Here is a 14,272-nt window from a genome sequence, read left to right on the forward strand (position 1 = left end):
GCTGCAGGCCAGGAAGGGGTGGTTTAGCTCTGGCCCTTTCTCCGGCCTCTGGGATTAGCACACAGCAAGTGACCCCCAAGCTGACCCTCCTCTCAGCGAGGATTCGCCAGCCTTCCAACTGCAACCGTTGTTATTAAACCACATTAAACCACAGGGCCACTTCCAGGAAACGTTCCCTAATTATCCATGTGGATTTATCAGTCTAACTTGTGTGCTCCACATACTGGGTTGAAACTTGTGATATATTGTAGTCATGTGTTAAAATAAGTCTGGCCTTTTAAACAAACAAGTTGCTGAGAGAGACTTTACTCAGAGAGCCTGTTAATTGAAATCAGCTGAGCCTGAGTGTGAACTCACCCAAGGTGAAGGGTATGTTTGGTTAGTTCTAGAAAGTGGAGACTGGCTGTTCTGAAACCCCAAGTGGGGAGGGTGGGGAAGACAAGGCATTCAAAACCTGGTGGTTCTTGGCAAACCAACAAGTAGAAAAACATCACATAAGTCACTTTCAAAGGGAATTTGTTTAAAAAAAAAAAAAAAAAAAGAAGTTGCAACTAGGCTTTGAAAGAAACAGAGAGCATCAGTATGGCCCAAAGATAAAGAAAAAGGAATAGTGAGGTTTCCTTATGGCATCTCTTTGCTCTCCTTGTGTCTTTAGTATTGCTTAATGGATAACAAATTATCAGATACTGTTTCTTCTCGGAAATGAATGCTTTAAACATTTAAAGCTACGGTTGTTGTGCCCTTTTGACCTAAAGCTAAGGTTGTCGGGCCTTTTAACTGACCTACGCCAAAACTGCATTGCCTTGCTGCTCGAGGGGAATGGAAGAAACGGGCTTGATCTACTTTTATTGATTCCATGTGTGTTGTCCTAGCTTGCCCCCCTCCCTCCACTAACCTCGTGTGTCCCAAGGACAGCCCGAAACAGTTCTGCGAGAGGAGCTGGGGGAGCGTGCCCCGCTCCGTCATAAAACGTGGGTGATGGCCGTGATTCCACGCTCACACGGCCCCAGCTACTTGGGCTCCAGATCCAGGATCCTATCCTCCTCCCCTGGGACGTTGCTATTTGGATTTCTGCTATTTCTCCACTCTTAGCAGGTCTAAAGTGGGTCTGCTTTTCTTCTCCCTCCCTTTCCCCGGCTCTTCTCCAATTACACAAAATAAAATCTGGTCCTGTCTATCTTGTCTCTCGATCTACAGCCAGCTTTCAATTACCCACGCCTGGATTATTTGAGGCAAACAGCCAAGTAGGGGTTGTGCCACCCAGAACCTTTCTGAGCAAGGACCGACCAGCAGCCAAGGCAGGCTCGGAGAGCATGAACTCCTTTCTTTATCAGCCCAAGCCAGACATGTGGAGGGGAAATCTGCCAAAAGAAAATCGCACAGTTGCGTTCCCCAGCCCAAGAGAAACGACGTCTGTACTACTATTTGTTTCTGATTATCTGTGCCTGTTTCCCTCACGCCGGGCCCCCTAGCGTGGAGGACGATGACACAGCTGTTCCTTTAGCAAAATTCAAGAGAAACGGTCACTCATGCCTTCCTGATGGCATAGCTCCTGGATCCCTTTAATTCCCGCCCATTCGCACTCCGGCAGAGGGGGAAGGGCAGAGCTGCGGGGAGGTCAGCATGGAGAACGTGACCCCGTGGCTGAGTCAGTGGAGGCGCGGTGCCCACTGTCCAGACAATCTCTGCATTCAGCTGCAGTGCAGGGCCAGCGTTCTATTATCTGTATAAATGGAGCAGAAAATTCAAAAGCCATTGTGGTTTGTTTCTGGCATGCCTTATCTAGGTCGAATGCCCTCCTATCCGATCCACGTTCTGATTATGTTTTGTTCCAAGCAACATTTGCCATACGGTGTCCTGTGAAACATTATTTGGGAAATGTTAATGTCGGGGAGGGGATCCAACTTGTTTGAAAAACAGAAGCATACTACATCCCCCTGTGAAATACTCAATAGCACTCAAAAGGCTCTGAGAAGCCACTATTTTGGTACCCAAACCAGTTGAATTTAATTCAGTGATCTGGTAACTTCTAAGTTGGGGAATAGAATAACAGTCTTTTTTTTGTTGTTGTTCTGTTTTTATTTTCTTACAAAATCCCCAAGGAACCAGTGTTTCAAAGACACTATTTTAATATACAGTTAAAGTCTAGTTAATGTTCGTACGAGTTTTGCTCCCCAGAAAAGGCTGGGCAGTGGAAAATGCGGGAGATGGGGACTAAGAGGTGGGCCGGCTCCAAGGGCTGACGGGCTGAAAGATGGGCCTGGTCTGGGGTGAGAAGCGGGAGTGAGGGTGCCATTACCTCTTGGTGCTGCAGGCATCTGGGCAAGTCGGGCATTTCTCACACGTCTCCCCAAAAGCTCCTGGCTCTGTGCACTGGCACTGCCCACAGACACAGTGCCCACGGTCGCTGCAGATCTGGCCATCCTTGGCCAAGCACGTGCTGATGTCTGTTGAGCAGTTACAGTTGTCCCCAATGTAACCTGCGTGGCACTTGCATTCTCCACAGTGACACTCGCCGTGGCCTAAAGGGACACACACAGCACATCAGCGCCTGCCTGCATGAACACATAACCAACCACCCAGCGTCTGCCTTGCACCAAGACAATGGGGAGCCAATACAACAAGATGCTGACTGTGCCCTCCAACTCTGTTTGGGCAGACAGAGAGGGCCTAGAGCCCACATGCTTGCATAGCAGGGGGCCGGGCAGCTTGTGTGGCCCAGCTAGGTCTGGGGCGGTGCTCTAAGTTGGTCCAGAATTTGACCAAGTAACACCACAGGACCATGACCCCAGAGAGTTTCTTCCTGTCTCAGTTGTCATGTGAAGAATGGCCACCAAATATGTCCGCTTCCAAATCCCCAGAGTAAATGTTAACCTCCTGCAGATATGACTAGGTGAAATGGGAGGTTCTCCTGGGTTCTCCAGGTGGGCCCCAATGCCATCACAAGGGTCCCTAGAGGACGAAGACAGAGGGAGACCGGACCACAGTGGTGATGGGACAACAGAAGCAAGATGCTAGCTCCTGCCTTTGAAGATGGAGGAAGAGGCCACAGAGCCAAAGAATGTGAGGAATGCAGCTCTAGAAGCTGGAGACGGCAAGGACATGGATCCTCCCGAGAGCCTCGGAGGGAGTATGGCCCAGTCAGCCCGGTGACTATAGCCCAGACCTCCAGAATTCAAGAGAATAAATCCGTGTTGTTAAAGGCCACTAACTTTGTGGTAATTTATTACAGCCACGGCGTGCAGTGATGCTGAATTCTGGCTCCGGCCTCAGAGCCGTAGCCCCGAGTGGGATGATTCGGGCACAGGTGCCAAGGTCAGCAGTGGCTAATTGAACAGCACTCACTATATACACATCAGGCTTTGCAGCATAAACTTGAGCAGTTTCTACAACGGGGCCATGTGGCAGGGACTGTTCCCTCCCTCACGTCACAGCTGCCGCAGATGAGACACAGAGATGAAGCTGCTTGTTGAAGATCACCTGCCTGTGATGGAGTCAGGACTCACACCAGGGAGTCTGAACCCCAGCACCTACTGCCTCTCTGGAGGAAAGACAGCAGAATAGGCCCTAACCAGGTGGACAACCAGTGGAAGGTTGCCCTGCTCTCCTTTGTAGGAGGGCGAGGGGCTGGGCATGCCCCTTGCAGGCGTCAAGGGCAGAGGCTCACTGGGCTCAGAGGACAAGTGTCAGCGTGAGCGAATGTGTTGCTCAGGGAAAAAAAAGCATGGAGAGCGCCATCTTCCAAGAGCGCCAAGAGCCTGACAATGGATTCTTGATCCTCTGCACTAACAGAGGCAGAAAGCAGCGCTACGGCACTTAACTTTACAAAATTTCCCTTACACTAACTATTATGACAGCATGCTTTCCTTCCTGATGACATTTTGCTAAGCCTAAGACTAAAAGAACCAAGAATTGGAGCACCTGGGTGGCTCAGTAGGTTAAGCGTCCTACTTTGGCTCAGATCATGATCTCACAGTTCGCGGGTTTGAGCCCCGTGTTGGGCTCTGTGCTGACAGCTCAGAGCCTGGAGCCTGCTTCAGATTCTGTATCTCTCTCTCTCTCTCTCTCTCTCTCTCTCTCTCTCTGCCCCTCCCCCGCTCATGCTCTGTCTCTCTCTCTCTCTCAAAAATAAACAAACATTAAAAGTAAATTAAAAAAAAAAGAACCAAGAATCTGTATCATTGCGCAGCCAGTTACATACTAGCAGACCGCAGCAGTGGGGGATGGGCATCAGACAGGTGGAGGCCTCGCATTTTACTCCCACACCTGAGCCAGTTATCCCAGTAGCTGGATCCCAGCACCTTCTGTGAGACCGCCAATGAATGTGACCCACAATTTAGTTCAGGACCTAACTCCAGAGAGCTTCTTCACCGGCCACTTACTTCCTGCCCACCCCCCCTCTCCTGCTCTGTCAGCTCCGCGGTGCCTAGAATCTGCAGGCAGGAGGGAGGCCATCTGGAGCGACCAAGTCTCCCAACCTTCCCGGGGCCAGACAGCCTCTCTGCTTGCACTGAGGCTCAGAGCCTCAGCAGATACTGCGCCGGGTGAGAGCCCCCTCCCATTGCCCCGGCAGTGCCGAGGCATATGGCAACCCTCTGGGAAAGGTGAGGAAAGCCAGCAGGAGGCTGGGTGCAGTCTAACTGCCTAGGAGCTGGCATGTGAAGGTGAGGCACAGGAGAGGGCAGCACACCTACTCAAGGGTTACACAAGGTGGGGGCAGGGGGCTGGAGGGCACTGGCAGCAGAGTGCACGGCTCCCACGGGAGGGTGGCTGCAGACCCCTCCTCTAGCCCGGTCTGTGAACAGTGCAGGTTTCAAGGCTTGGCAGGCAGGAAGCCACCCCCCACAGGAAGCCTTCCCGAATGAAATGGATCCAATCTGCACAACCCCTTCGCTCTCCAGCCTCAGGGGCCACACTGGTCAAGAGCCTGTTTCAAATTAAAAATGGGTCACTGTCGAGGGTAATTTCCATCCCTCCCCCACCATTTTATTATGAAAGTTTCCAAACCTGCAGCCAAGTTGAAAGGATTGTACAGTGAACATCCATATGCTTGCCACCCACACTCCACCGTTAGCGTGTTACCTGCTGCTCTATCGCACATCCACCCCACCCCCTCCACCGGTCAGTGCAGTTTCCAAAACGCATTTCCAAGTGAGCTGCAGATATGAGTGCACTTCTGGGGAAGGTTTCTAACATAGCTCTGGCACTCCCCAGCAGCTGGTACGCCACACTTCCCATAAAGCATGGTCAGCGCCGTATTTACAAGCAGCACGACGGTACCTGGGTCAGAGGGACTGCTTTGCTGGAGACAGCGGGTGCTGTTTTTCTCCCTGCTCTAATTGTGTGTGGCAGCAGCATAACATTAGCCAATAACAACCTGACACCGTATTCCAACGTGCCAACATTCTGGAGAAGAGGCAGGATATCATTTGGTTGAAGACTTGGGTTTCAGGTGAAGTGTGTGTGTGCTGAAGGAAGAACTTGCTCCTCATGGTGACCGGGCATCGAAGTGACAGAACCTGCTTGCCGAGAATGCCGGCGAAGGCACCTGCTGCTCTGTGCTCTCCACCATGACGCCAGATCAGCAACGAGCCTGGCTATGTTGGACACATCTGACACCACACAGGCCCGAGAGCCCCTAAACCCAGCCAGAGGTCAAAGGAGTTGAGTGTGTCCCAGATCTAGGGCTCAGGCAGAGAAAGTTACAAGGGCAGGAGAGGGACAGAACTCCCCACCATGTTTCCATGACAAGAAACAATGTGTGAGATAAAGCAGACAGAGCACGGACAGCCCCTGCCCACTTAAGTGGGGTGAGCAAGCAGCTGGGTGCTGAGGGGCTGTGGGACATCAGTAAATCCTCATCCATGTGGCTTTTGGCCTCAGAAATTTGACAGCTCCAAAGTCAAGTCCCGGCAAGTCAAAGCAGGGCAGCCTCCGGGCCTGGTGAAATGGCGGCGACCTCTCAAAGGCTTGCCCTCAGTGGCTCCCTGGCTCCCTTGCTGGCCCCAGTTTGTCCGGTGGTTCTTCCACTCTCAAAGACAGCTTGAAGCCGCTACGGCAAAGATGTGGCCTGTGCTCTCATGTCCTCCTCCCCATCTATGGCACATCACACCATCTGATCACGGGAGCCTTGGCTTGGTCTCAGGATCCCCCTCAACACAGTACTCCAAGCAGGTTCTACCAACTAGGGGGACTGGCACAGAAGATACAACCATTTGCCATCTTGGTTTAAAGCTTTCAAGCCTCCTTTAGAAAGCGTGACCCATCCAGGTTTTCAAAAACTGGGTCAGTATGGTTACACTTTACCCTGATCCAAATGTCTCAGATCCTGTAGTTGGGCCTCAACCTGTATGCATGGAGGTTCCCCACATCTTAAAATATATTTTTTTTAACGTTTATTTATTTTTGAGACAGAGAGAGAGCATGAATGGGGGAGGGTCAGAGAGAGGGAGACACAGAATCTGAAACAGGCTCCAGGCTCTGAGCTGTCAGCACAGAGCCCGACGCGGGGCTTGAACCCACGGACTGCGAGATCATGACCTGAGCCGAAGTCAGCTGCTTAACCGACTGAGCCACCCAGGCGCCCCAAGGAGGTTCCCCACATCTTGTGGTCAGCCCTTAGTCTCTCCCAATGCCCTAGCAGGAACACGTTATTAAAATAACAAGGGTCATTTGGCCCTGTCCCAAGGATCAATAACCTACCAATCACCAGTAAAACTAAATGGGGGACTGGGGACATTATCCCGGTTAACAACACCCAGGGGGCCTTAAGCAAGGACTCTTCGGCAAAACACAGCTCCTTTATAATGCTACCCCCAACACCTTGGCAGAGTAAGTCGAATTTAATGATGCCTGTTTAATACCGTGCAGACATAAAAATATTTTCATTGCACATAGGTAGGGATACTGAAAGGCATGCGAAAGCACTTTGTAAGCTGTGACTTGCTACATGTGCAAGTTATTAATAGTACTACCTTTGTTAGAATGATTGATAGCTAAATGGACAGGAAGTTGTAAATGTGTCTATTTATACAGAATTTCAGCTCTACAGAATTCAACAGCTTTCCATCAGCAAAACAGTGCTTGTGTGGGCTGTGGGCCAAGACGTGGCCCCATGCCTCCCTTTACAAAATAGAATATCGGCGATTTAGGGGGAGGGGAGCCCTTAAAGCAGGCTGGGAAGGCGATGCCAGGGACAAGCGGGGGAGAACCAGTGGTTTGGAAGCCCAAAGAGACATGATCGGAAGCCCGAGCAAGCGCAAAAAGAGATCAGGAAGTGCAAATCCCAGGTGGCTACTGTGGATTTGCCACAATCTGGAGGGGTGAGGGCAGAATCCAGGGGGCAGTGAGGTGGCTGCAAGCAGGCAGCTCCCACAAGTGGTCTGGAAGTGTGGCAAGAGATGGGGAGGAAGGCAGACAGGATATTCTGAAGATGGGGTACATTTGTGCCTTCTTCTGACTGCAGACAAAGATTCAGAAGAGAAATGGTTTGGGAGGAAACGGAGAGATGGAGGGAATGGCACGCTCTAAAGAGAAGAGATTACAGCAGAGAAAGAGGCAGAGAGAAAGAGAGGGGACACGCTGAGGGGTGAGGACTGTGGCCAGAGAGTGATGTGCAAGTTTCCAGCTCCAGCCATGTTGAGGGAGGCTGAGAGGCTGCACGGAGCCAAGTTCACGTATGTCCTCCACCATTCACTATGTCACCATGGGCAAGTCCCTAAACCTGTCTAATGATCTGTTTCCTCATCTGTCAACGAGGACAATGCCCTCCTCGTAGAAATGTTGTCAAGAAATACGGTGCTATTGCAGGTAAAGCCCTCACTCAGCATCTGGTGCGTGGGGGCGCCCAGGAAACGGGCTAGAATTGCTATGAACCGCCACTGGAGCTGAGCAACAAGGCGCTTGGAGACCGATGCGTTGGACACCTGTCTCAGGGAGATGCAGGGATGGTGGGGCCTGAGGGAGAGGGGGGAGCATGAGGCGGGTCCCAAGGTCTTTGAGGAATGCAGGGATGGCCAGGATGTCAGTAAGGGGGGAGGGAGGGGAGAAAAGTCAAGGTGCACAGCTAAAAGGAGGGGAGGGTGTGGGAGTAGGTGGAAAGCAAACATCCAAGGGGGTCCTGAGGAGCTGGGAGAGTGCCGACCAGGAGGGGCCAGACTCCCAGGCTCCCCCCACTTCCCTCAGGGACCACCAGGAAAGAGAAGGGAGGGAGGGATTTCTGCACAGGCCCAGGATGAAGAGCAGCCTGTTTACCACGGAACATGGGTGGTGGAGAACGGGGTGGGGACACAAGGAAACATTGGGAAAATGAGACAGTGGTGCGTGGTGATCATGTGGCTTCCAGAATCACAGTGCCTGAGCTGGCCTCCTCAATCTGCCACTTACCAGCAGTTACTAACGTCTAACCCATCTGTATCTTGGTTTCTTCATTTTTTTTTTAATGTTTATTTACTTTTTTTTTTTTTTTACATTTATTTATTTCTGAGAGAGAGAGAGAGAGAGACCGAGCACAAGTAGGGGAGGGGCAGAGAGAGAATGAGACACAGAATCCGAAGCAGGCTCCAGGCTCTGAGCTGTCAGTACACAGCCTGATGTGGGGCTTGAACTCACACACTGTGAGATCATGACCTTAGCCGAAGTTGGATGCTCAACCAACTGAGCCACCCAGGCGCCCCAATGTTTATTTACTTTTGAGAGAGACAGACACACAATGCGAGTGGGTTAGGGGCAGAGAGAGAGGAGGTCACAGACTCCGAAGCAGGCTCCAGGCTCCGAGCTGTCAGCACAGAGCCTGACGCGGGGCCCCAACTCACGAGCTGTGAGATCATGACCTGAGCCGAAGTCGGACGCTCAACCGACTGAACCACCCAGGAGCCCCAGTTTCTTCATTTTTAAATGGGGCTGATACGGGACACCTGGGCGGCTCAGTCGGTTAATCCGACTTTGTCTCGAGTCATGATCTCGCAGTCTGTGAGTTCAAGCCCCGCATCAGGCTCTGTGCTGACAGCTCGGAGCCTGGAGCCTGCTTTGGATTCTTTCCCTCTCTATGTCTCTCTGTCTCTCAAAAATGAATAAGTGTTTTTTAAAAAATTGTTTTTTAAATGGGGCTGATATAAATTCCCCCGTCATTGGTTTGCTGTAGGAGTTAATCACTTAACCTGAATAAAGCACTCACTCAGTGTTCGGCATATAGTAAGTGCTCCCTCACTACTGAGGAAGCTCAGAGTAGATCTCGGAGGATCGGAAGAGAAGTACTTTCTGCGAGGTTGGGTCAAAAGCCGCTGGGGTTAAAATCTCCCATGAGGTTATGTATCCATGTCCAGCCCGAAGCGAGCAAACCCAGGACCTGGTGCAGCTGTTCTGAGGCCTCCAGAGCCTCGGTGGGAAGGCTGATACCACAAAGGCGCCCGAGGCCCTGTGGGGACGCTCCCTGAGGCATGTCAGGCAGCACATAAGCGGTCTAGGAGGGAAGCCACCGCTCCCCCTCATCCCCAAGCTGGACTTGGACTCAGGGCCTGCAGAGGACCCAGATGGCCATGGGGTGACCTCGGAGGAGATGCCTGAGGGCAGTGGGGCAGGCCTGAGATGGGCAGAACCGAGAAGTGATTCTCTTCTCCCCATTCTCACCCAGCACAGGAGCAAGGGGTCACAACCAGGCAGACGTCAGACCCTTAGGGCACAAGCCAACTCTCCACAGCTGGTCCCCAAATAGTTTCCATCCAGCTCCGGAACACACTGTGGCTTCCTTCAGCAGCGGCTTCAGGCCCCTCCAGGAGTCCCAAGTCCGGTCCTAGCTCCCAGAAGGCCCGGGAGGGGAGGGAGGACTAAGCCCAGTTCCTGAGACAGGAAGGGTGCTTCCCTCCTCTTTCTCACGGTCCTGCCTCCCTCCCTCCCTCTCCCCACAGTCAGTGTCCCTCCCTCACACAAGCAGTTCCCTCCCTCTCGCCTTCCTAGTTTCCTCTCCTCACAGACCCTGCACCCCTTCCCTCAGGGCTCTGCGTCTGCTCCCCAGTCTCCCCTCCTCTCAGAAGAGGCAGCCCTGTAAATAGGAAGTGGTGAAGAGGAAAGAAAAAGAAGGGGCGTGTTCTGAAAATCCCTGCTCATTCGGGTGGCTACTGTGTCACCAAAGTCGGGTCTTGAATTCTCCAACAATTGGCTTAAAAAGAGCAGGAGGCCAACTCAGAACGTTACGTGCCTCCAGTCACCCCTGTCTGTGAGACTCGCGGCCCCGAGGGCTGCCAAGCGGTCAGAGGCCACTGTTCTGCCTCCTTTAACATCGGGGGGGGGGTGTCTGGAGTCCCCGTTCGGAGCCTGTGGACACACAGCAGAGGGCCCTTGGCACACGTCCTGGCACAAACACAAATCGAGGAGAACAAAACCAGACACGGGCCCACCTCTCTGTGGCCAAACACATATGCAGGCTTCCAAAGGGCATGGCCTCTCTGTGTGGGGCTCCTGGGCAGGAAGGGGAAATCCCTCATAGGAAGTACTCTTCCTGGTTGGCTGCTGACAAGCAGGTTAGCGTTACATAACAGGCCCTCGTGTCCTCACAGGCCCTGCTCCGCCTGTGCTGCCTGCTATCCTCAGGGTGTCTGTGAGCCTGGTCCCATGGGAATGTGCCCCTCCCGTATCTTATCTTTCCCTTCTGTACACTGACTTGGTTCTAGAAAAAGTAAAGAAAGGAGATTTGGGATCTTAGCCTGGCTCCAGGCACTTTAGCAACAACTAAATAAACCTCCAGGGGCAAGAGAGATGTCGTTCTTGACAAGTGTACCTTTGCTCCACAGGCTTTCTGAGGCTGTAAACACAGCATTCTCCTGCCAAGGACCGTCACTGACTGGAGAACTCGCTCTGCAAGGGCGGCTCCCCAACAAAGAAGCATAGCGCTGCCTCGCCCCACACCAAGCCTGGACCTCAGCTCCCTCTGTCCTATCCTTGTCACTCTACTTGAAATGCCTCAGAAAAGCTCAGTTTGGGGACATCATTTTTCAGCAGTGCTGCTGTGCAATCTCAGCTACCCCTGCTATCTCGGGGCAGTGGTCCGGTTTTCTCGTCAATGAAAGAGGGACACTGCCTTGTCCCCTGTACAGGATTGGGAAAATTCTTTGTAATGTGCAATAGAGAATGTGTGGTGTACTGCCTCCAAGAGATTTTTAATTTCACTGGGACATCAAGCCACTTTTAAAATCTCTTCACCTAGAGAAACTTCATGGAATACTTACAACAAACAGACTAGGCATTGTTCGAAGCCCTTTACATGGATTATTTCATTAGTCCCCCCCCCGCCGCGCCCCCCCCCCCGCGCCGATAACCCTGTACCACGGTACAAGCACCACCCTAATTTTCCCAAAGCTGGCAAATGAGGCACAGAGAGGCCAAACAAGGCCAAGTAATTTATCCAAAGCTGTACAACAAGCAGGTGTCAGGGCAAGGATCTAAACCACATTTGTTTGACTCTGGAGCCCATATTCCTAACCACTGCACACACTGCTTCTGCAGTATCATCCAGTCATGATTACGTGATAACAATTAAAATAGCATATGGGATATGGGGAGCCTGGGTGGCTCAGTAGTTTAAGCGTCCTACTTTGGCTCAGGTCATGATCTCATAGTTCGTGTGTTTGAGCCCCGTGTTGGGCTCTGTGCTGACAGCTCAGAGCCTGGAGTCTGAGCTTCGGATTCTGTGTCTCCCTCTCTCTCTGCCCCTTCCTGGCTCATGCTGTCTCTCTCTGTCTCTCAAAAACATTTTTTAAAAATTAAAAAAAATAACATATGGGATAAATGTTCAAAGAGCCCAGGATGTGGTACAGTTAAAAATGTGCAACACAGCCATCCACAAGACTCGCTCTTTTAACCACTGATCCTTCAAGCACTCTTGGCCTCTTCTGTAAAGCAAGGGTGGTAGATCAGGTGGGCTCTCCAGTTCCTCCACAACCATCATAACGCTGCTTCAGGTCAGGGCACAGAGAAATGTGGAGAGCCCGACGTGGGCTTCAGGCTCAGCTGTGGGTTTCAGAATAGTAGAGGAGAGAAGGCATTTGGGATGCAATAAAGCAGCACAAGCTCACACGTGACGATGAATAGGGTGGGCAGCTGGGAAGGGAAGTATTTGAAGAGGAGAGGTTTTGGGGAGCCTGGGTGGCTCAGTCAGTTGAGCGGCCGACTTCGGCTCAGGTCATGATCTCGCGGTCCGTGAGTTCGAGCCCCACGTCGGGCTCTGTGCTGACAGCTCAGAGCCTGGAGCCCGTTTCAGATTCTGTGTCTCCCTCTCTCTGACCCTCCCCTGTTCATGCTCTGTCTCTCCCTGTCTCAAAAATAAATAAAACGTTAAGAAAAAAATTTAAAAAACAATGAAGAGGAGAGGTTTTGGGGAGCCTGGGTGGCTCAGTCGGTTGAGCATCAAGACTTTAGCTCAGGTCATGATCTCGCTGTTCCCGAGTTTGAGCCCTCCGTTGGGCTCTGTGCTCTGTGCAGAGCCTGGAGCCTATTTTGGGTTCTGTGTGTCTCTCTCTCTCTCTCTCTCTCTCTGCTCCTCCTCTGCTCATGTTCTGTCTCTCTAAAAAATAAAGATTAAAAAAAAAAAGAAAAAAAGGAGAGGTCTACTAGGATGGGAAGCAAGGGTGTGGAAATAGATACAGGCCTATTGCATGTACATATATATGAATGAATGGACAAGTAGACAGTAAAAGGGAGGGAAGGAAGGAGATTATGGAGGAAGGAGGCCTGAGTGTTAGACTAAGGAGTTTGAATTTATCCCTTAGGCCCTAAATGGCCTGACAACAGACTCCTATCACTTGAGGTAAGCCACAAGCCTCACCTGGATGCCGCAGCATCCTCCTGGCTGCCTTCCCATTCTATGGTCTGTCTCCCCCCCCCCCCCCCCCCCCGCCGCCCCCCAGTCAGTTTCCACCTGGGCTCCACAGCGTTTCTCTGAAATATAATCTACGTGATGATGTTCTTGCATAAAGCCTTTCCATGGCTTCTCATCACCTACAGCATAGCTTCTACGTCTCTACTTTGTGGTGCAACATCCCAGGCTACCCCGTGAGTCTCTTCAGCCGTCCCTGCTTTCCAAGGCACCCCAGGTTCTGGCCATCCCCACATACGTGCAGCCTCTATGAGGTGATGAACATCAGCATGTTTTGGTTTTGCAACAATCACCTTGCGGTGTGGAGAACAGATAGACCAGGATGGTGGTCAAGGAGTTGAATTTCAAAGAAATAAGAGGTCAGTGGACAACCTGGTAGCATATGGGATGTAGGCGTTGAGGAGAAGGTGGGAAAAGGATGATTCCTAGGTTTTTGGCTTATGCAAACAGATCAAAGGAGAGATAAGGAGAATCAGAAGAGAACCACAGCTGGGAGGAAGATCATGAGATCAGTTTGAGCCATCTTGAGACTGAGGTGCACTGAAGACACCCACTGGAGATGTCAAGAAGGCAAGTGGTGGAGGGAGCTCAGCAGCAGGTCTGAGCAATGGAAGGTGTGGGTGTGATGAGATTCCCAAGAGAGAGTGTTGGGAAGGGACATCCAGGCCATGCCTTGGACAAGTGGACAAGCCAGCATTGAGTGGGTTGCTAGAGGTGAAGGATCCCGCAAAGGAGATGCCAAAGGAGAGAGCCAAAGGCTGAACGTGGAGAGAGAGGATTTCAAGGTAGGGGTGGTCAACAGTGTCAACTGTTCCAGAAAAGTCAAGAGCTAAAAAAAAAGTCTATGAGATATAGCAGCACAAGGCCATTAAGGATCTGGGAAGACCTATGGACTGAGGTTAAGGCTGACTGGGTGGAGACAAATGTCAGAAATACAGCTGTGAATACAGAGGAAAGAAGGGGACAGTGAATGGGTAGGAGGCTGAGGGTTTCTCTTTCTCTATTTTTTTCTAGAACGAAGAGACCTGAGCATGCTCAAAAGCTGATGGGAGGCTTAGTTAAGAGGAAAGCTTAAATATAAAATCAATTATCACACGGATATATCTGTTTGTTTACTCGTTTGCTTCAACCCATTAGTCAGCAAACCCAAACAAAATCAAAGATGGCATTTTATTTTTCTTTGTCCAATGCCTAGAATCGTCAGGCCCACAGTGGATGCTCAGAACATGGGCTGGAGGCTGAGAATATCATCAGCACAAACCTGAAGCTCTGGAGGAAGATATCCAAAGCCGTAAATTAGAAAGGGAACAGAAGCATTATTGAGGCTTATGAACTTAAATAGGATTCTTGAGGTATTTCAAATTCTTAACATGTGCCCAAGAAATCCAGAGACTTAAAATACCA

At 51.2% G+C, this 14,272-nt stretch overlaps 1 protein-coding gene across 2 annotated transcripts in view; it reads right to left on the reverse strand.

Annotated features, from left to right (window-relative positions):
- The window catches only part of ITGB5 (integrin subunit beta 5), a 122,307-nt gene that overhangs the window by 8,786 nt on the left and 99,249 nt on the right, over positions 1–14,272 (reverse strand). For both annotated transcript variants that reach the window (XM_023260248.2, XR_002745280.2), the window contains exon 11: positions 2,300–2,522. In XM_023260248.2, the coding sequence (XP_023116016.1) occupies positions 2,300–2,522 (223 nt within the window). The remainder of the gene's footprint in view (positions 1–2,299; positions 2,523–14,272) is intronic.

Source organism: Felis catus, chromosome C2 (assembly GCF_018350175.1).
Source record: "Felis catus isolate Fca126 chromosome C2, F.catus_Fca126_mat1.0, whole genome shotgun sequence".
Classification (NCBI taxonomy): Eukaryota; Metazoa; Chordata; class Mammalia; order Carnivora; family Felidae; genus Felis; species Felis catus.